The sequence below is a fragment of the Lissotriton helveticus genome, chromosome 5_1 (genome assembly GCF_964261635.1).
Source record: "Lissotriton helveticus chromosome 5_1, aLisHel1.1, whole genome shotgun sequence".
In the NCBI taxonomy this organism is placed as follows: domain Eukaryota; kingdom Metazoa; phylum Chordata; class Amphibia; order Caudata; family Salamandridae; genus Lissotriton; species Lissotriton helveticus.
In genome coordinates this window covers 751,017,361-751,040,623 of record NC_136065.1, presented here as the reverse complement: position 1 = coordinate 751,040,623, position 23,263 = coordinate 751,017,361, and the positions used below count along the sequence as shown (strand labels likewise).

General features: G+C 44.1%; 1 protein-coding gene across 4 annotated transcripts in view; it reads left to right on the top strand.

Moving 5' to 3' along the window:
• The window catches only part of GBF1 (golgi brefeldin A resistant guanine nucleotide exchange factor 1), a 2,365,494-nt gene that overhangs the window by 154,435 nt on the left and 2,187,796 nt on the right, over positions 1 to 23,263 (top strand). For all 4 annotated transcript variants that reach the window (XM_078643218.1, XM_078643217.1, XM_078643220.1 and 1 more), the window contains exon 3: positions 2,150 to 2,216. In XM_078643218.1, the coding sequence (XP_078499344.1) occupies positions 2,150 to 2,216 (67 nt within the window). The remainder of the gene's footprint in view (positions 1 to 2,149; positions 2,217 to 23,263) is intronic.

Genomic DNA, 23,263 nt, shown 5'->3' with positions numbered 1-23,263 from the left:
CTTGTTAAGTCCACCTGGGTCTAGTTCAACTGGCTGTATACGTTCAATTTCTCCTTGTCTTACTTTCAGTCCCCGATTTTCTCCAAGTAATTGATTGCTGATGTTCCAGTCCAAAAAAACATAAAAAGGTCCATTTGTGCTAATGGAATTTAAAATGGTGATATTCTCTGGTCTGATTTGTGTATGCTTTTAGAATGTTCTTGAATTCTGGTTTTCTATAATTGTGCTTCTAACATAGATCTTCTATAACGCATGTTGGTATTTATCCACTGCTCAATTGGTATTCTGGTGTTGCTATTGAATTCCAATATTCTGTGTTTCTTTTGTCCTAATTTGCAAATGGCACAATTGGGACCTGTATAGAACCTGATAGGCTTGTTGAGAGAGGTTGTTTTTATGTTTCTTTGATCTATACATTCTGAACAGTATGTTCATTCACTTGAGATTGTTATCTTGTCAAAAGCCCATCTGAGGCTTTGTGTAGTTTTCCTCTTCACTGCAGTTCCTCTTAGTAATTCACCTCTTGGGATTTATTGTATGATGATGGATAGATGGCAGCTGTTGGCCTGTAATACTGGATTTGCTGCAGTTTGTTTTCTGTGTAGGGTAGTTTAGATTTTATTGGCCATAATGCAGATCGTGAGATCCAAAAACCATATCTGTATGGTTGAGGATTTTGAAGTTGTTTTTATGTTCTATTCGTTTGAGTCTATCATTTAGAGCTAGATTTTTAGGCTTTCTGATGGTCCTTGCAAGATGCATAGTAGGTCATCTTTGTAACGTCCCCAAAAGATGTGTGGAGTAAAGTCTTGAAACCGGTCTGTGCATAGCCATATTTTTTGCATTTCGTTTTTAGTATGAAGGTATGAGGGAGTGAATTTGGCTCCCATCACAGCCCCCTGTGTTTGTATAAAATATCCTTTGTTGCAAAAGAAAACATGATTTCGACAAGTAGAAGCATAGCATCTCCAATATCCTAGTTTTGTAATCCAAATAGTGTACTGATTTGGTCGATAGTGCTATGTCTACTACTTTTATCCCATGTTCATGTTATATCGATCTGTAAAGGCTCACTAGATCTATGGTGACGAAGATGTAGTCCTCTTGCCAATCGATATTATCCAGTTTGCAGAGCATGTCATGGTGTCCCTGGCACATGACGGTAGATTGTTCAGCAGAGTTTGTAAGTGTTCATCTAGATATTCTCCCAACCCTGAACAGATTGAGTTGATGCCTGCTATTATTGGCTGCCCTGGGGAATTAAATTTTTTTAATGAATTTCTTATAGAAGTGACATGCCTGGAAAGAAGGCCCGTTTACCAGCTCTGTTCGAATGGACTTTTATGTCTTGCTTCACTAACCAGACACTCCACATTTTGGAGATACTACTCTGGTATCTATTCTAAAAGTGAAGAATCCGCAGTTAAAAGTGTCCATCGGAAGAACAAGTTACTTGCCTCCAAGTAACACACTTTCTTGTGGGTACGATAACCAAAGTTTCTTTACAGCACTCTCTCCTCTTCGTTGTGTGGAGTTGCCGCTTTCACATTTAAAGAATTCCAAGTCAGGGATTGAGCAAACTGTCTCAGACAATTTGTTGTATGCTCTGTTTCTAGGGGTATCAAAGGAGAAAGAAAGATAAATGAAACTGGTGTCCTTGTGCAAAGGTATCGCTTATATGCAGCTCAGCTCCTTCACTTCCTGGGTAGGTATCAAAGTAAACTTTGATTTATACGTCACCACCTACCGGCCTGCAGCAACCTTGCCCAAACATTTGGTGCAACAGTTTGGTGCTTTGGGGTGTTCTAAAGATGAAAAATTGAAATCTGCAGTTAGAGTATCCACCAGAGATTGTTTTACCAAACGTAAGTAACCTGTTATTTTCTTAAGTTTTATGCAGTTTCTTCTTTGTCTCAAATTGCGCTTATGGTATTATGGCATGTTGTTTGCGGGCGCACCTGAAAGACTTTGATTTAAAGTACATAGTGATTTTTGATAGTCTTAGTTTTCCCTGTCTGAAGTACAGATTTTTTGAAGTCTTTGTATTTGCCTTAGATTAGGGTCTAGCACATTTAGTCTGGAGGATAGGAATGACAACATGTTTTAGTGGATAGTATCAGTAAATTGGGATTTTATTCTATTTTTTTAGGATGAAGAACAGGATCCTTTATTGCATAGCTTCAGCCAGCTAAAGGACGTTTTGAATACTATAACAGGTAAATAACAATTAGATTGAAGTGGGGAGAGCAGTTCGTAGTTTTTCATATGCACATTTAAGTTATTTAGCTAAGGGATTGTTTTTTATTCTAGATAAACACAGATATACATATCTTAAAATCAAATATTGAACGGTTTCATGTTAAATATTATAGTTTGTGAAATTATGTTTGAACTAACATGTCTTTCTCGGGCTAGTTTATTACAGCACTACACAACTATTAAAATATTTTTCAAATCCAATTGCTGAAAATTTGAAATTTTGAAGTTTGAGCTTTTAAATTCTTGATCATAACGGAGGCAATCTTCAGTGGACATGCCCTATACTGTTGTGCCAGCTACTGCAGATTCATATTGAATACCTTTGTCCAGTCTATCAGCTTTGTTACTTTTTTATGCTCCTTATCAATTTGGTAGTCCTCGACGTTTTACATTTTTCTGTTGCAACCTTCAATTTCTCCAAGCGAAGAATGCCAAGTGGACGAGGAATATATAAGAAGCTACATGCAAATTATATGCTCTTGCCTACCGCAGGGCTGGACAAAAGGCTCTTCGAGGGAGTTGGTGTTTCTGCCTAGAAATGGCAATATCATTTTGGTGAGAGGCAATCATTTAGCCATCATGACTGCTTAGCGTCATGGGGCAAAACGTCTGTCTTTAGATTGCTCCCTGGTGTAATCAAATCAAATAAAAAAGTTCTTTATTCGGTTTTTCATCATGTAGAAACACCAGAAAAGTGCATTCATAGAAATAAATCGAGTTTAACAATTAAAATCCATCATTTTAAAATGTTTTGAATATTAAAAAGGTTAATACACAAGCTGGTGATTAAAGTGCAAAATGCAATATAAAACAGTCTAAGGCAATGTAAAGTTTATCCATGGTCGGCTATACATTCCATCTACTACTCTAGATTAGGCCTATGCCTTACACAAAGCTTCAAAAATTGTGCAGTGTTTTTCGCTACGGATGGTTCTTCTAAAAATTGAAGAGCGAGATAGGCTGCTCTACATCTACGCAGGCCCATAATTTGCAAAGTCGGTTTCAACCATCGTCTCCTCAGTTCTTTATAGAATTTACAGAATAGAACCAAGTGAATTGTTTGCCTAGAAACTTCATCGCACAGACATGATGGTAAATGTTCTAACCAATCATTTGCTTTTGGAAAGGACAGTAAGCGGTAGAATATATCCAGCCTAAATCGTGTTAGAAGAAACCTTTCATAGCTGCTTAGGTTAAATGTAAGATAAGGTTGAATGGTCATTGTGGTTTGTATGGCTAATATGTGTTGGACTGAAGATTTGAATGCCTCGGTGGCTAACCGTAATTGTTCTAAATGTATGAGACAAAGTTTTTTAAGAGTTTTTCTGGATAACTCTGAGATTGTTATGGGGGGAATGATAGTATCTAACAAGTCCCAGGTCAGTCAAAAATGTTTTCATGTAGTTAAGCCATCCAATATTATGGCCGTTTTCCAAAGAAAGACAGTCCTGAATAAGTTCTCGATTAAATGTAGTTTTGGTGGAAGTCCAAATTCGATGCTATAAGAAGGTCGGTTGTAACTTAACTATATCAATAACATACGGCACACAGAGTTCTAAGTGACATTTATAGGTGGAGGAACTACGTGGAACAGCGAGAAGAAATCTCAAAAAACTGTTCTCTACTTTTTGAAGTGCGTCCACTTTACCATATCCCTTCACCCCGGCACCATAGATAGCGACACTTATACATTTCGCCTGGAAAATTTTAATCAGTTTGGAGGGAGGTCTTTTCCCTAACCTTTGAGCAAAATTCACTAACGCTATTGTTGCCTTCATAAAAAGCAATTTCCTCGCCTCAATTGTTTGCTTCCACGAGCATTTGTCATCCATTAGAATGCCTAGATAAGGGTATGTCTTTGTAACCTCAAGTTGCTTGTTTTCAATAAAAATGTCCATTGTTCTCTTCTGCGTAAGGCCAGTGGACATTACAAAGGTTTTTTTAATGTTAATTCTAAGGTCTAGGTTGCCCATAAAACTGTTGTAGCGCCTAAGAGCACGCTGGAGTTCTAAGGGGGTTCTGGCTAAAATCACGGCGTTGTCGGCGTAGAGCAGTGCGGGTATTGGACGTCTTTCTATCAGCGGTAGGTCCTGGCACCCCTCCAACATAGCTCGCTCCAAACCATTTGTATAGAGCGTAAACAGAAAGGGGACCAGGACACAACCCTGCCTTACCCCCCTCTCCACCCCGAATGGTGCCGTAAGTTCTCCTGATAGCCCGTATCTTACCCTGGCCGTTGCATTAGAGTATAGTTCCCGTACGAAGTTGACCAGGATAGTATCAACCACCATATCTAGGAATAAGGCCCAGAGTTTAGAATGGCTAATGCAGTCAAAGGCTGCCGTTAGGTCGACATAAGCCATATATAGGTTCCCACACTTTGCGTTGGCATATTTACCCATAATTAAGGTCAAGTTAAGAGCTTGCTCAGTGGTGCCTAGTCCTTCTCTAAACTCGAATTGGAGGTCTGAAAGCTTCTTATTGTCTTCTGCCCACTGCTCTAGGCGATCAAGAATGATGTGACCTGCTACTTTACCTAGCGAATCTAGCAGGGAAATTGGCCGATAGCTGAATGGGCAGTGACGGTCCCCCTTTTTAAAAATCGGGACTAGAATTTAATCTGACCAAATTCTATTAGTCCCACAGCACAAGAGGCTTCAAGGACTCTGGTCAATATTGGGGTCCACAGTTCCAAGTTGTGTTTAAATAGGTCAACAGGAACCGCATCAGGACTAGGCGCCTTTCCCCCTTTACTCGCTAGCACAGCGCGCTCAACTTCTAAATGGGTAATTTCGAGTGCTATTGGAAAAACAGTATTACTAGTATTTAAGCTTGTCTTATCCTTGTCGTTAAGAGCAACTCGATCCCGTGTTTACGAGCCAAATATCTTTGCAAAGTGTTGGACACATGCATCTTCGTCAATGGCTATGTCTATTTTAGAGTTGTCCCTAGCTTCTATAAGAAAGGGGGACTTGATGGTTTTCCAGAAAGCAACGTTGTCTCTCATGGTGCAACTTTTGTGTAGGTGGTCCCATAGATAATTTTTTAGTTCAGTTTTTCTTGCTTTAATGGCCTGATTGTACACCCTTCTGAGATAGGCAACTTCTTGCTTATCTCGTTCTGTGTTACGAAGGGCAGCTTTTAAATTTGAATAGGCTTTGGTGCAGGTTTTATTAAACCATCCTTTGTTTTTACCCTTTCTGTACTTGAGATTTCTATGCAGTGCTGTTTTTACTGTACTGCTTATAACTCGAAAACTATCTAGGATCTCAACATAAGGGGTTGCAAGGTCTAGACACTTATTAATTGATCTTATAGAATTATTGACAACCTCCTTGGTAATCGCTTCGGGATCTATTTTTTCCCACTTGAGGGAATAGCCATTAAGGCTATCCAAGATTAATGTACTTTGCCCGTATAATCTCTCCAGATTTCGCTTGTCTGGCTTATGTGGGAAAGATACTGTTATACTAATTGGATAGTGATCGCTAGTGGCATTTTGATGATTGCATGAACATTATCAAGGAGGCAAGACGTCCAACTACTAGAGCATGCTATGCAGCCAAATGGAAGAGATTTGTAATTTATTGCAAAAATAACCAAATCAATCCATCCAAAACATTATCTGTTGCATCTTCAAAGATGCAATTTGGCATACTCTTCTGTAAGATTACATCTTGCTGCTATTGCAGCTTACCTCCAAAATAGACAACACATGTCTTCGTTTAAAGTACCCACAATCAAAGCTTTTATGGAAGGACTTAAAAGGATAATCCCTTCAAAGCACCCACCTTCACCAGTCTGGAACTTAAATATAGTACTTACCAGACTTATGGGACCTCCGTTTGACCCACTACATTCATGTGAATTACAATTTCTAACTTGGAAGTTGGCATTTTTGATTGCTATTACCTCCCTTAGGAGAGTAAGTGAGCTACAAGCATTACCATTCAAGAACCTTTCATGCAAATACATAACAATAAGGTAGTGCTTCGTACTAACCCAAAGTTTATGCCAAAAGTAATATCCACTTTCCATATCAATCAGTCCATAGAATTGCCAGTTTTCTTCCAAAACCCGCAGTCAGTGGCTGAGAGAGCCCTACACACACTAGATGTAAGAAGGGCTCTGCTATATTACGTTGACAGAACCAAATCATTCAGGAAAACAAAACAACTATTCGTTGCTTTTGCACCACAACATAAAGGGAATACCATCTCAAAATCAGGAATAGCCAGATGGATTGTTAAATGCATTCAGATATGCTACCAAAAAGCTAAACGCACTCTTAACAGTTCCCCCAAAAGCACATTCAACACGTAAAATGGGGGCATCCATGGCATTCCTGGGAAACATTCCCCTAGAAGAGATATGTAAGGCATCTACATGGTCTACCATACACACTTTCACTAAACACTACTGTGTAGATGTGCAATCAAAGCAGCAAGCTGCTGTCGGCCAGGCTGTCCTTGAAACTCTTTTCCAAACTGCTGCAGCTGGTACAGGTGACCACCGCTAAAGGAGATACTGCTATACAGTCTATGCACAGATATGAATTCAGCAGCCCACATGCCTCAAACGGAATATGCTACTTACCAGTATACATCTGTTCTTGGCATGTAGGGCTGCTGACATTCATATTGCCCACCCTCCTCCCCGGTGCCTGTCACAGCGGCAGTACTTTTCTACATACATTTACATGGACATCTCTTACTTTTCTATACTCCATCTTTGCCACAATGGCGAAAAACAATCTAAGGATGGAGAAGATGCCCATGCGCACTGTAGTCCAGGGGAGGAGTCACCTATCTCGTGATACTTCGAAGACTCTTCCAGGACAACAAGGTGCAATCATCCGGACCAAACACTAGGCGGCGATCTATGCACAGATATGAATGTCAGCAGCCCTACATGCCAAGAACAGATGCATACTGGTAAGTAGCATATTCCTTGTTCCCCTGCCGTGAAAAGTAGCAGTAAGTGGAACTGGAGGGGTCACTACTTCGTTAGCTAAACCCGACTCTAAAACAAATAATATTTCATTTAGGCAGTCCCCTGTGCGAGTATGAGGAAAGTTGGTTAGAATGCTCTCATTCTGGAGGCCGCAATTTGTGTTGTTGTTATGCTTACATAGAGTGAGGTTGAAATCCCCCCCCCCCATATTATTAGGACATTTTTAGAATATTTGTTTTACAATTTTTGTAATAGACTCGAAATATCCTTTACAGTTGATATTAGTTCTGCCTGGCTGAGATTATTATAAAAGTCCACTAATACATAAGTTTCACGTTTGTTGAGGTCTAAGATTACTATTTGATAGTTTGGTTCCAACTTGTGTGGGATAATTTGCTTAAATTCCAGGAGATTTGAAATAAATATTGTTAGGCCCCCTTAGCTCTCCCAAAAAACGAAGGGAGTGCTTGGGAAAAATAGGTTTTGTAGCCCTCAATATGTATGGGTAATTTTGCCCATGTCTCCTGGAAACAAAAAACATTGAAGTTGCCAACAAATCCTAACCAGATCTCATTCGTCATTTTAGAGTGCAGACCCGCAACATTCCAAAAGGCTATCTTCAATGTGGACTGCCCGGGAGAATTTAAGCGTACTGAACTCCGAATAACAGGCCCTGCCCTTAAAAGAATTTTATTATCCCCCTGCCCTATTGAGGAATCAACTCCCTGTGTTAAGGAACCTGTGTTCATTTGTGTAAGATAGTTATTTAAACTACAGGTAATGGATTTATCGATAGGATTCTCTGTACGCAGAGGTTGGCTAATGTTGGATGAGCTATCTTTATTATGTGTGAAAGGTCGAGTTAGTACTGGCCATAGCCCCAAAGAACTAAAGTTGTAGCTAGTCAGTCAATCTGTACCTTCTAGGCCCATGAGCGGATTAAATCTGTTAAAAGTTGGAAACTCGCAGAATGGTGCTAGATGGAGGATAGAAAAAACCCAGCGGTAGTATGTTAATCCCACCTGGTGTCAAAGGGTTACTTTCACATCCCCAAAGAATCTTCCTCACCAGCGTGGGAGATCTAAAAGTTAGCACTATGCCGTCTCCTGGTAATGATTTCGCAGAGTTTCCCACCCACTGAACCATTCTCACCATCTTAAACTCTCAAAACAAACCATTTGTTAAACCAGTCTTTTGACTGAGCCAATAAAGTGACTTGTTTCTGAGTGATTGTCAGGTTTCAACTTCCGAGAGACCCTTTTTTGGGGCGTAGGCCAACACAATAACGTATGGTGTTGCGTCTGGTGGAAGATGTAGAAGTGTTTCTGTTCCAGGATTGTTCCAATTTCGGACAAAGGGGGATGATGTTGGATGGTGGAAATTCTCGAAGAGGGGTAGGCGAAGCTGGTGATCTGTCCCTTGCTTTACTTATTCCACCAGAAGTACAATTATCTTGTGAATAGGGAATCTTGGTCTGGGGTGGGGGGGGGGCCTTACTGGATGATTTGGATTAGCTTTTATAGGTAGGGCAGACTTTTCAGAAGGGTCCTTAGTTTCAGGATTCAAGCTTCCCCTTTCCGCGATACTTATTTGTCTAGTTTGTATCTTGTTCCCCTTGTTCCTGCACACTTGCTCATTTGAGGCGGGTATAGGATCAGCAGCCTACATTTTGTTATTAGTTATACAATCTTCAATTGCGGTCCGACTAGTCTTTATTTGATCTAAACTGACTCAAGTAAAGATCTAACCTTTCCTCTAAAGTGGTTAGAGTCTTAATATCACCACTAAGTGGGTCAGGTTTGCTACGGGTCTCCGTTGTATTTTAAAAATGACCCCTCTGCAACCCGGTCCTTTTCTTTACCTGTTTACGGTGCTTCGGGGTTATTTGGGCAGTGTGTTCTGCAGTATTTTTGCCACTAGTGTCAGTGATTTTGGCTGCGTCTACACGCTCCGTGATATCGGATTCTTTTGTTTTTTCTGGGGGGTTGCGTGAGCGAATCCGAGTCACTTAAGGAAATCTCTGCTGAAATTTGTTGGATACAGCCATTAGTGACATCTTTTGGGGCTATCTGTGATTTCAGAAGAAGAACATTATCTACTTGGTGTATGTCAGTAGTGGACTTTGAAGAAGCTGCCTCAAGGGATTCTTCTACTGTTAGAATCTCTTTGTTCAAAGCCCCCATAGCACCGGTAAGGAAACTCAGTAGGGATTGCTGTGAGTTTACTTGGGTTTTACTCCCTACACTTCGTTCCCGACTGTTCATTTTTCTTTTCCCCATTTCAAAAGAGTGGGCTGTCTTAATTTTAACGTTTATATAAATAGCCGGCCCGTCCTTAGGTAAAAAACAGTTAGTTCCAATCGTAGGTATGTAATATATACAATTAAAACACATTCAGTCCCGGATTGCAGTCGATCTTGAAAAAAAATAGTTTATTGAGGTGTCTGGGCAGATAGCTGTAAAGAGAAAAGAAAAGTCTTACTTGGCCGTCCCACGATGGTCTCAAGAAGGGAGGACCAAGAGGGTGGGCCCAGCCCAGCCACCTCCGGACCCCGACGGGCGCGGACAGGCCCACCCTTTGCCCGGGCTTTTCGCGCAGCGTGATGCCGGGCTCGGTCTTAAGCGCCTCCTGGCACTTCTAGATGCTGCCTAGTGCGCGTGCCCCCGCAGGCAGCCGGCAAATGCAGTCAATTGTCTGCCAGGGGCCGCGACAACAGGGCCAGCGGTACGGCGGCAGACTCTGCTGACGAGTAAACCAGGCAGCAGGTGAATCCGGGGCAGTTATGAGCTTAAAGGTGAGTCCAGCACAGGCTCAAGGTTTTTTGGACGTGTCCCCTGGTGTAGTCATTTATAGATCTTCCAGTGGAATTTCAGAACTTCCTTCAATTCCTTGTAATTATAATTACCCCAAAGATGGTCTGAGACTAGAGAATCCGGTTGTTCTATTTCACTGTTCCAGGAAAATTGTGCTAAAGGAAATGTGTGGATGCATACTACAATGTAGCCTTGGAAAATTGTGCTGCTTATCCTATCAAAAATCTTCAAGGTTCATTCTGACTTCACTTTAAGGCTTTTTTAAAGAGTTCCACTTTGGACATCACCTGGAGTATGTTTAATTATTCCAATTCATAAGAGATGTTTCTTATACAAAACAAAAAGTAGATTTAGATCCTGATAAGATTCAAGCATTTGAAGAAACTGTTGCTCATTTCCATGTATGCAAATCTTCTTAATCCGTTTTCCTTAAATTTTCCCCATCTTAAGTATTCCTTTACAATGTAATCAGCATCCAAATAGTTCAGAGTGTTCATTAATATGCCTTTGCATCAAATTGGGTTGTCTGGAGGGTATGGGTCTGGGATTTCCCTACAGACTGTAGTGTAGGTTGAACCATGAAGATGTGTTTAGTCCACTTGGCTGGTGCTGTACTAGTATGTCGTCTGAGATGTGTATGTTAATCAATGGGAATGATACTAGGAGGACCCTAACTGGTCATAGTTATGTTATGTTAAAGCAGCTTATAAAGCGCAATGGTTACTCCTCTACGGAGTGTCCCCGCACTGAATTCCAATCGAGGCTGTAAACATACTTATAGGGAGAGGAAGCTGTGAAAAACTAAGGGAGAAGGTTTTTCCTAAACAGCCAAGTTTTAAGCTGTTTCCTAAAGTTAGATTCTGAAGTCTCCAGTTTTAGGTGCAGAGGCAGAGAATTCCACTACTTGGCTGCCGGGTAGCTAAGGAGATACCCCCAAAGCATTTTCTGTTGAATTTTGGAATGCAGGACAAGCCAGTTCCGGACGATCTCAGACCGCGTGTAGAGTGGTAGGTGTGTATCATGGGGCGAAGATATTTACGGCCCTTGGCCTGCAATATTCTGTGGACATAGCACAGCGGTTTAAAGGCTATCCTCTCCTCAATGGGAGGCCAGTGGGGAGTCTTCACGGCATTACCAGTTGGCGAAAACCTGGGGATCTTTAATAGCATCCGAACTGCTGCTTTTTGCACCTGTTTGAGCATATATATGCTCTTCTTTGGTGCCCCCAGATATAAAATGTTACAATAGTCCAATTTGATGGTCACCAGAGCCTGGTCCACTGTCTTTTTGGCAACATCCAAGACAGCCCAAGAATTTATTTCTGCATTTTTAGAATCCCATAACTGGTACCTCTGTGGGCAGAAATCTGGTCAGAGAAAGAAAGTGTGGAGTCAAACCAGACGCCAAGGTTTTTCACTTTGTGGCTCGGGAGAGGTGGAGACCCTAGCATACTAGGCCACCAACTTGATGACCAAATGGAAGGTTGTTTTCCTACCACTAAGATATCTGTTTTACTGGAATTTAGCCAAAGGCAGCTGTATTTCATCCAATTTGCCATGTCCTCCAGGCAGAGCTTGAAAAACCCTCTGCCGCTTTGCCGTTGTCCTGGGCCAAGGTTGAGGATCCGCTGTGTAACATCTGCATATGATACCGTCCGCCCCCCATGTTGGTCCAACAGGTCTTCCAGTTGTCGCATATTGTGGTTGAAAAGGATTGGGCTCATTGCTGAACCCTGCGGAACCCCCTGTTTTAGGTATTGGATGGAGAGACATATGGTTGAAGAGTAGTTTGAAAGGTGCAGTCCTCCAAAAAACTCGCCAGCCATCCCAGTACTATACCTCCTATCCTTGCCTGATGTAGTCTGTCAAGTAGGAAGCCAGGAGAGTCTGTGTCAAAAGCGGCACCTGGGTCAAGTATGTTTAGAGCCGCCGTTTGACCTTCATCAGCAATTTGCTTCCACTCTTTTGGGACTAAGCCCGTATGGAACGACAAATTCAGAAGCTAACTCCGTTAGCACCGGTGCAATAGCAGCAGTGCCTTGTTCCAGGATTGCCAATGATGCGGGGTCTAAAGGGGAACCAGATTTGACTTTAAGCATAAGGCTGGTCATATCAGCCTCTGCAATAGGTTTCAGATTAAGAAGCTTACCCGGGGCATCTGGCATCGTGCAAGGGGCGGGAGCCATTTTAAACGTCCTCGCGCTCTCGGGGAAGGAAATATAAACGTTGCTCACTTTTTTCAAGAAAGATAAAGCAATTTGGTCACAGCGGTCAGTAGATGGGGGAATTTACACAGTGGTACGTTCTAATGGGGGTTAGAGACTTAATTACTTGAAAAAGGTCCCTGGTTGAGTGTTTCGAGTTTTCAATTTGAAGGGCATAGTGATTTGCACGGGCATGTCTGAGATCTTTGTGGTACTTTTTAATGCTGCAAGGTAAATTAGTTTATGCTGTATACTATACTCTTTCCGCCATGCGCGTTCTAACTTTTTTCAAGATCTTCTACTGTCTTGTAGGGCCTCTGAAAACCAGGGTGCAGAGGGTTTGGACCGCCTGCTAGTGACCGGTTTGAGTGGTGCTAAGGTATTTAAGGCATGATTGATCCACCCCATAATCTATATATTAGCTGATGATGGACAGGGTTCAAGAGTCGGTCTATTGAAATTTAAGACCCGTGTAAAGGAAGTGGTGGTGGTCCGGGCCCATTTATGCAGGTTGTATTTTCGGACGGTGCCATTAGCTGAGGGGGCTCCGTGGACCCATCACATAATGGTCTGGCCACGCCACTGGGATACGTTTGGCTTCTATTAGGGAATGTGAGTTTGTAAAAATGTGGTCCAAAACATGTGTGGGAGCATTCACCAAATGCGTAAATTGGAATATGCCCAGATCTTCCATCAGATTTTTTTGTGGTTGGGCAGTGCTTATTATCTATGTGTGTATTGAGGTCTCTTAAAACTACGAAATTAGCATATCTCACTGCATAGTTCGGGATTATGCCAAGGGATGGGGGTAATGGGTCCTGATCCTCAGCAAACCTTTGTTAAAAGAGCCCAAGGCTTAGGGTTTGCTTGTTCTTGGCAATGGGAGACCCATTCCCCATTGTAAGTACTCAGCTTGACGGTGTGCCAGAACAAGTAAGAATCTTCACTCTTATTTCTTGAAAAATTCCAATTTATTGCTCCATGTGAAGATCTATGTGATATTTAACTCTTATCAGAATTCATAGGCTCATGCCGACTGAATGGTACCTGACGTCAGTGACAGGACGCCCTTTCTCCTAATTCAATGCTTTCGCTACACTGAGCAGGATTCGCTTACCATTAATACTTATTAGGCCCGAGGAAACTCCATGGCTAGACGGCCGATTTAGGGGACGAAATACGTGTTAGCTGTTTTATTTGAATATCCCTTGTCCTATGGCTCTGTGATCCATTGCTGCAGTACAAAAGTCTGAATTCTGATAAGAGTAAAGTACCACATAGATCTTCACATGGAGAAATAAATTGGAATTTTTCTGGAAATAAGAGTGACGATTCTTACTTGTTCTGGCACACAGTCAAGCATAGTTCAGGATTATGTCTGTCTGCTAGACTTTTTACAAACGTCACAGCTGATCCTGGCGGGCGATAGATTAGGAGCCCAGTTAATGTAACCTGACTAATGTTAAACTTAAAAAAGCAGACTCAAAGTTAGCAATATTCACTGGTTTCAGCTGGCAAATCAAGTTACCGTTAGACATTGACCCCCCCATCCAAAGCGTGGTGCGGTCCAAGCGTAATATGGCATAACCATGGGGCACTGCATCTAGTATTTCAGGGGCTGAGGCTGCTGTCAGCCATGTCTCAGTTAAAAAGAGGTCATCAGGCCGGAGTTCTGAAATGAGGTCTGCTATCTCCATTTTGTGTTTGGGTAAAGATTGACAATTTAGTTGTAAGCTTTGCTTCTTACCTATATCGGTCCTGCCGGGAGGGTTTACTGAGTGGAGTTCACCCAGCCATAACTCCCAGATACTGCAACCCTTAGGCTTTGGGATAAATCTAAACTGTGGAAGCATGCTTCTCTCACATGGCGATTGAGCTTCATTATGTCGTTTCGAGAGTAGGAACCATGCATGCCTACGTTTAATCTTCTTAGAGCGGTAATTGCAAACACAACAGTGATGGACAGAATGTGGATCAATGTCACACATTCACCCCAGTCCAAAGATCTGGGCCCAAATCCATCGTTTTTCCACTCCACACCACCCTGGGTTAGACAATGGCGATATGCAAATCAGCGCTGACCCTGTGCCCCATGGGAACAGTCCAGTCCGAACTACAAAAGCCATGTCCTTCCCAGAACGGAAACAAGCATCCGAGGACCGGCCCGGTTTCGAGGTAACACCTCTCATCAGCCCGGCTAGCTTGATTCCAGTGGTGTGGAGTGCCTGGGACTCACGTCTGAGCATCCCCAGTACACTTAGAGCGGTAATTGCAAACACAACAGTGATGGACAGAATGTGGATCAATGTCACACATTCACCCCAGTCCAAAGATCTGGGCCCAAATCCATCGTTTTTCCACTCCACACCACCCTGGGTTAGACAATGGCGATATGCAAATCAGCGCTGACCCTGTGCCCCATGGGAACAGTCCAGTTCGAACTACAAAAGCCATGTCCTTCCCAGAACGGAAACAAGCATCCGAGGACCGGCCCGGTTTCGAGGTAACACCTCTCATCAGCCCGGCTAGCTTGATTCCAGTGGTGTGGAGTGCCTGGGACTCACGTCTGAGCATCCCCAGTACACTTAAAGCGGTAATTGCAAACACAACAGTGATGGACAGAATGTGGATCAATGTCACACATTCACCCCAGTCCAAAGATCTGGGCCCAAATCCATCGTTTTTCCACTCCACACCACCCTGGGTTAGACAATGGCGATATGCAAATCAGCGCTGACCCTGTGCCCCATGGGAACAGTCCATTGTCTAGCCGGGCTGAAGAGAGGTGTTACCTCGAAACCGGGCCGGTCCTCGGATGCTTGTTTCCGTTCTGGGAAGGACATGGCTTTTGTAGTTCGGACTGGACTGTTTCCATGGGGACAGCAATAACACAGGTTGCGCAATAGTTTGGTATTCTTTGTGGCTAGGTAGCTTGACCGAGTGAAAGCCTGTGTGTGAGAGATGTTCTGTATCATATTTTCTGTTTTACATTTGTGCTTAATGATTAATAGTGGCCAGTATAAGGGAGAGTGACATGCTGGCCACCTATAAATCATCCCTCTTCTCTTAGATGCATGTAGCTGAAAGAAAATGCTTCTTTTTGGATGATCACCCCTGAACCTTTGGATTCTACTGCTGTTTTTTTTCAACTCTGAAAGTGCACTAGGACCAACCAGTTAGGCCCCAGAGATAGTACTCTGACCCTAAAAAAAGTATATGTGCAAATGAGTGACCCCAAGTTGGCATGAGTTAACTTAACTTTTAAGTCCTGGGTATATGGTACTAGGGGGACCTAGGGCCTGTAAGTTAAGTGTCCCATGTAGACTAAAGCACTGATTGTGCCACCAAGAACGAGTGTGGCAAAGCACAATTCTCAGGCTGCCATTACAGTCTGGTAAAGTGGTTTATAAACTCGCTTGGTGTTTCCAACCTGCTCTCTTTTGTGGTCGGCCTAAAATTGTTCCTATGTGCTGGTCTTCCGCTTCCGTACACTATCATTTCAGCTCCGTGCTTTTTTCTTCAATGTTTTACTAAATACTTCAAAAATTCTGAACTCTGATTCAGTTTATTAGATTTTTTGAACTTTTATTGTTTGACTTTTTGCCTTTATTACAGATTTAGTACAGCATAAATGCATACCATATTGCCCATATGTTAAGCCTGTCAGTTCTGTGCCATAGATACCAGGGGATAGAGCGCAGGTTAATTTAGTGACTTTGGGCTTCACCCTGACAAGTTGGCGTCATTGTTTCTTGAGGTGAGCAACTGCCCACTCCGAATAATCCACTTTCTTACTTAACTAGGTTTAGAATGGGAATTATGTTACTCTCTCATTTTCCCAAAACCTTGGTGTTTCCCTGAGTCTTAAAGTTGTTATCGTGATGGGTTTTCAAGCCGAGCTGAGGCATTTTTTATATTTTGTAACATTTTTAAAACTCCATGAATCAAATTCATTGTGCATTGTGATTTAAATATTTCATGTGTACCTATAGTCCCAAATGTTGCCATCAGTTAAGGTATGCTATGCAGTTGGACAGTTTTTCAAGAGGAGAATACATATCAAATTGATTATGATTATTTTTTATTTTATTTTATTTGATTTTGATGGTCGTTATTGGGTGTAATTTCCCAGACCACCCAGGATATAGCGGCATGGATTAGCAAATTTAGCGGCACAAAAATGGAAATTTTGCGGCACAAATATGGAAATTTAGCGGCAATTTATTTGGCCATTTTTCCTACAACAAACACAGATATCTTAGTTTTTTTAGTTATTTAACAACATGAAGCTATGTATATTTGGTTTATTTACAATGTAGACACTTTGTTTCCCTCGAAAAGCAAAAGAATGCCTGCAAGATCGCAGACATCCACAACAGCTTCAATGCCACGACCGCCCCAACAAACACTGAGACCTCTGCCCCCACGACCACCACCAGCACCAACCGCATACACTCCTGGACCAACATCAACGACAACGACACCATCACGATCATGAACACCATCCATCCGGATCTCCGTCAGACCCATGCCCACACCACATCTTCAAGAAAGCCAGCACAGCCATCACACCCCATCTCCGGAAAGTCATCAACATCTCCTTCGAGACAGCAACCTTCCCGGACAGCTGGAAGCACGCCGAGATCAACGCCTTACTCATGAAACCAAAGGCGGACCCCAAGGACCTCAAGAACTTCCGGCCCATCTCCCTGCTCCCGTTCCCGGTGAAGGTCATCGAGAAGACCGTCAACAAACAACTGACCTGCTACCTCGAGGAGAACAGCATCCTGGACCCTTCTCAGTCTGGGTTCCGCAGCAACCGCAGCACTGAAACTGCCCTCATCGCCTCCACCGATGACGTCAAAACCCTACTAGACAACGGAGAAACAGCGGCACTCATCCTCCTGGACCTGTCAGCAGCCTTTGACACGGTCTGCCACCGCACACTACGAACACGCCTCCACGACGCCGGTATCCTGCAGAAGGCCCTGGCGTGGACCTCCTCCTTCCTGTCTGGCAGAACACAGAACAACCGCCTTCCCCCCCCTTCCGCTCCGAAGCCACCAAGATCATCTGCGGCATACCCCAGGGCTCATCCCTCAGCCCTACGCTGTTTAACATCTACATGGCACCACTCGCCCACGTCGCCCGACTGCACAACCTCAACATCATCTCCTACGCCGATGACACCCAGCTGATCTTCTCCCTCGCCAAGGACCCCCACACAGCCAAAATCAACCTACACGAAGGAATGAAGGCCGTCGCCGAATGGATGAGGAACAGCCGACTGAAGCTGAACTCGGACAAGACGGAGGTCCTTATCCTCGGATCCACCCTGTCAGCATGGGACGACTACTGATGGCCGACCACACTGGGAACAGCTCCAACACCCACCGACCATGCACGCAACCTGGGGGTCATCCTCGACTCCTCCCTCTCCATGACTAAGCAGGTCAACACCCTCTCTTCCTCCTGTTTCAACACCCTCCGCATGCTCCACTGGATCTTCAAGTGGATCCCCACGAGCTTCTCATGCGTCGCGAGGGGTCCCACGAGCGGCGCCACACCCAGCGTGCGCCTGGTGCCTCCACACACAAGTGCTCAGACATGACAGGTGCCCCCTCAAGAAAAGCGAGAGTCTGGCGGAAGCACAGACACCAGGACATGGACATGGCCACTCCAAGAATGCGCCACAGGCCTGGGAGTGACCGCCGTTTCCTGGCCATCGGCCCCATCAAAGCAAGAAAGGGAGGTTTCTTCCGAGGAGAAACTGTTAGCTCTTATCCTAACCCTGCCGAGGCTATCCGTGCCACTTCCTCCCAATATACATTTACAGCTGGGCAGGTATACAGCATGTGTAAGATAGCAGCAGATTGGCATCTACACTTAAGGCATCTGATTTTATCCGAATTTACATTTGCACCCCACCTCGTTAATCGGTCCGGTGTATAATTGCAGGAGGATCTGTCTCTCAGTTTTTTTTTCTGTACTTACATTCCTTATTTCACTTCTCTATCACCTGGTTTAGGGCTCAACCTACCTTGGTTTTCTACTTTTGCGTGCACCTTCTTTTTGTTCTTGAGTAAGCCAGGATCGTTTGATTTTACTATAATTATATATATATATAAGATATTTACTCCTAAGGGCTTTGTTATATTGTTATAGCTTTGATAGGGACTTGTCTTGATGATGCGAACTGACATAGCACAGAACCTTCGGGGTCGAAGAGTTGTAAGGTTCTCTGTTTCTAAAAGTAACGAGGAAACAAAACAAGCACTTGCAAAGCCAAATGGCTGCCAGCCAACACCAGACCTTTTGGCTGTGTCAAAGCTTTTTTTTTTATTTGACGGTAGTGATCACTAGGAGTCTTGGTCCACGGTACACTCATTTTAGATACCCATTAGATAGTTCACCCCTATATCCATACAACAAAATGAAATGAAGATGCTTCAATTCCAGTCCTATACCCTAGAAGGAACAGAAACGCTATTGTGACATCCAGCCCACAGCCCAGAAACCTCTGGGATTATAAGGATAGAAATGATTAGCCGAAGTGAGAACAAAGAAGCTGTGGACCACAAGCGAGTGTCTACCCATAGCACCATACATAAATACAATAAATCCTACTGACCGCTACCTTCCCTCATCATTCACTCACCCAATGTTCACATTGGTGTACGGAAGTATTCTTTATGTGAAGACATTTCTGAAATGGAGATCAAGGATGAGGGAGAATGAATATGCCTGGAAATGTTATCTGAAATCTGTGATTCGTAGACTGCCACATATTTTTGGGAGGAATGTTTAAGGGTTCCATTCCGAGTTTAACCTATTTGGATGGTAAAATACAATCCTGGTGTCTGCTCCTCCCGTACCAGATATTTCACCGGGTAATTACTCATCGGGAAACAGGATGAAAATGGGGAACCACCAGGGGAATTGTGTGAGCTGATACTGATTGATACCCAAAGTAATTCTACATTTCGCAATAGGCAACGTATATTCCACTTGGAACTGCTCCACTTTTGAAATTACTGACATCTGTGCTAGTGCAAATATCAGGTGTGAAATTGCCAGTGCAGAACTACCGCATGTCCTAATTGAACACTTCAGTGCTGTGTTCCTGCTGGAAGTGAAGTAGTGTAATGTTTAAACAGACCCCGCAGGATATAGCACCTTTTGTAAAAATTGCGGCATTTTTACAAAAGTGCCGATTTCGCTGCAAATCGCGAAATCCTGGAGGGTCTGAATTTCTCTCTGAGTCTTAAGCCCATTCTTGGCCAATTCACTAAGCTGGTACGAGTCAACCTTTCATTAATCCTGAGAGGCATAAGTAAGTAATACATCATCTACATAATAAGCTAGAGTAGAACATTTGGGAAAGACTAAAGTATCAAGTTTTCTTTGAAGGCTTGGGTAAAGATGGAGGGGTATTTTTTAAACCCTTGATAAGTACATCTCCATGTTAGCTTGCCTCTTCTGCGCTGGATCACAAAACTGCCCTTCTTTGTGTATAGGAAATGAAAAGAAATCAGAGAACACGTCTACCACTGTGAACCACTTGGCAGTGACAGGTAGTAGTAGTGGGAAACTGGGTATAGCCAGCCACACTGTTGATTGCTCAGTGGTCTTGAATGAAACAGAAATCATTCTTACCAGCTTATTTTTATTGTGTGTATCTCGGTATTGTAAACACTTGCGGGCGACAGAAAAACACTGTGCTTTATATCCCAATAGTGATAACAGGTTGGCAGAAAAACAGAGACCGAGACCCGTATATCCACCTCAGAGGTTAGTCGCATTCCTCCAAAAGAAGGTATCCTCTCTGGAATCCGTTACAAAAGGTCTTGCGATCAGAGCAGAAGATGCCTAGGGCTGGGCTCGGAGGAACAATCTTCATTTCATCAGCTTCCGGGAGGGCTGCAAAGGCAACAACATGTAAAAGTTCTTTACCACCTTAATTGAGGGATGGATCCCTCAGCCCTCTCTGTCCCAATCCTTTATTCTTGAATGTGCTCACCGTGCCTTGATGCAGAAACCTCCCCCTGGGGCCAAACCACGGCCCATTGTCGCCAGACTCCTAAACTTTCATGGTCGTGATGCTATCCTTGCACAGGCTAGACTGGCTGGCAAACTGCACTATGACTCCCATTCCAGTTAAATTTTTCAAAACTACACGAGACTGGTTCAACAATGCTGACAATTGTTCACGGCCTCAGAGGCCTGCCTCCCGGACCTGAAGATCCAGTATGCCCTACTTTTCCCAGCCCAGCTGAGAGTTATCTATAAATCACGCATGTTGTTCTTTGATACACCGAAGAGGTCTTAGCCTGCACGGACGCATGACAGAAGCTCAAGCTGCAGGCCCTGCCATCTATCAACTCTTAGTCATCCTCTGGAGAGGCTACACGGAAGACTCTCAACCCTAAAGAGAAATCGAACCGTAGATCACGCTCAAGGCGCCGCTCAAAACCCCTGGGGCATCCAGCTCCAGAGTGAATGAAGATGTACATGATTTATAACTGTCACATGATCGAGACTGAGGGTCATGAGTATGATGTTTATTTGGCTGATGTAACAGTCCAAGGGCCTCAGTGGGACTTTGCCCACCCCCCTAACTCTCCTCTCAGTATCTGAGAACTCTATATGTATGGGGATAGTTTACTAGGGATCCATTGGTTTGAATTTGCGCTCTGCCCCAGTTGGAGCAGAAGTCAGATCCCAACCGCAACAGATACTTAAACTGTTTTGAGGTATTGGGTGGTGTGGGAGCGGGTGGGTAAGGGATTGTTCAGTTGTGTTGACTGTGTTGTGCCATGTTTTTTTATTAATGCTTATAATCTCCATGCCACGCGACAAGCTATGCTCTACATGTATTCTTCCCACTATGCCATATGTCACAACCTGCTAGTAGGCTCCAGATAGTTAGCTGGAATATATGGGGGGCACAGGACAAGATCAAGCGAGGGGCTGTTCTCCAACAGGCCAAATGCGCTTCGGCCAATGTCGTGTTACCACAGGAAACTCACCATTTGGGTTTTATGTCTTTCTCGGTTTGCTTTGGCTTCCTACAGATTTTCCATGCTGGGTTCACCAGGAGTTCCCGTGAGGTGACGGTCCTTGTTCATTGGGGAGTAACATGGTCTGACCCACAGGGTAGATGTATAGTTGTGACTGGTACGTTATATGGGTAACTCGTCATATTTGGTAGTGTTTATGCACCTCCCCCATTGTCCCAATCCTTCTTGGAATGCCTGACTAGAATAACGCTAGAGATACCTAAAGGCCTCTCCATTATAGGTGGGGACTGGAATGATGTCTTGATATCGACTCAGGATAGATGGAGATCGCGTGGAAGTCTGGGGATACTCAGAGAAACACAACTACAGACATTGGCTACACCCGACAGCGCAAAGCAACACACACTACTCTACAGTACATGATTCGTTCTCACGCTTAGACTATATATTTGTACCGAGCAATTACTATAATCGAATCTCGGCGGCGTATATCTTGCCTAGGGGCCTGTCGGATCACTCTCTAAGAGCGCTAACATTGTGGTTGGACATAGCCCGCCCTCCCTTCCGATGGTGCCTGTTGACGTTGCATCTCCATGACCCAGAATATAAAACCTACATGTATCCGGCCATCGCGGCTCATTCAGCTGAAAACTTGGGGACGGTGAGCTCGGCGGTGACCATCTGGGGGGCTATAAAGCCAACCCTTCAGGTGCTGACATAACTTTCCGCGCTGCCCAAAGGAAAAAGCATCGGGAAGCATTGCTTCAGGCAGAGGCTCAACTGCTGGATTTGGAACAGCGGAGACGAGATGTTAACTGTAGGCAAATTCACCGCCAGCTTCTTCTCGCGCTACAGACATATGCCCACACTCAACGAGACTCGCGCAGCCGAATACATCAGTGGGGAGACAAGTCATGCTCTCAACTGCATCGCCAATGCCAACAAGCATTCCACCCACTGACCACACCTGGTATTCTGGGTGATGATGGCCATACACTGTCGGACCCAGGCCAGATCGCTTCCAGCTTCGCAGCATAATATGCCGATCTATATACCCCCAATGATGCCTTACCTGAATTCGTGATTAACTGCATTATTAATGACTAACCCCCTAAAGCCTTGTCAGATGTGACAAGGGTGGAACTAGATGCCCCCATAACAACCGAGGAGCTGAGTGCTCCCCTCATGGACTTGTACACGGGCAAAGCTCCGGGCCCTAACAGATTCCCGTGTGAGTTTTATAAGCTCTGCTAGTCTCTGTTTGTTACCCACTATCTTGAGATGGCTAATGCGGCCATCGAGGAGGGGAGACTCCCTTCAGATTGGCGACATGCCGAGATTGCGGTATTCCTTAAGCCTGGCCGACCCCCAGACCAACATTCATCGTACCATCCCATATTGCTGCTGAATGTGGTGGCCAAGCTCTTGGCCAAAGCCCTTGCTAATCGTATCCTCACCTATATGTCCGACCTAGTTCACCCAGACCAGGCAGGCTTTATGCCTTGCTGGGCACCCGCCACAATATCCGGCAGGCTCACAATGCAGTAGCAGCGATAGACCATCTTAAGAGGCCGGTAGCATTAAATGCTGGTCGACATAGACAGGGCATTTGATTAATTGGAGTGGATGTACCTGTTTTCTCTCCTGCAGCACATAATCTTGGACCGCGTCCTCTTTCCTATATGCGGCTGCTATATGCAGATCCCAAGGCCTCTGTTAGAGTGATGGGTGCAGTCTCGGGCCCCATCTCTATAGGGGGGGGGGGAGCGGTCCTCCCTGCCAGAGACGACAGAATTGAAATCTCCACCCATCACCAGAACGCCATCTGGAAGTCCCAGAACTACTCTCCCCAAATCAGCGCTAAAGTCGTAGTCTGCAGACCAGGAGGGACGTATACAGAAAGCAGTGAAACAGTCTTCCCCTCCCACCTACCAGTGAGAGCAGCATAGCGCCCCCTGTCGTTGAGGATTATGTCGTCTACCTCCAGGGAGAGGGAGTTCTTAACTAGAATACCC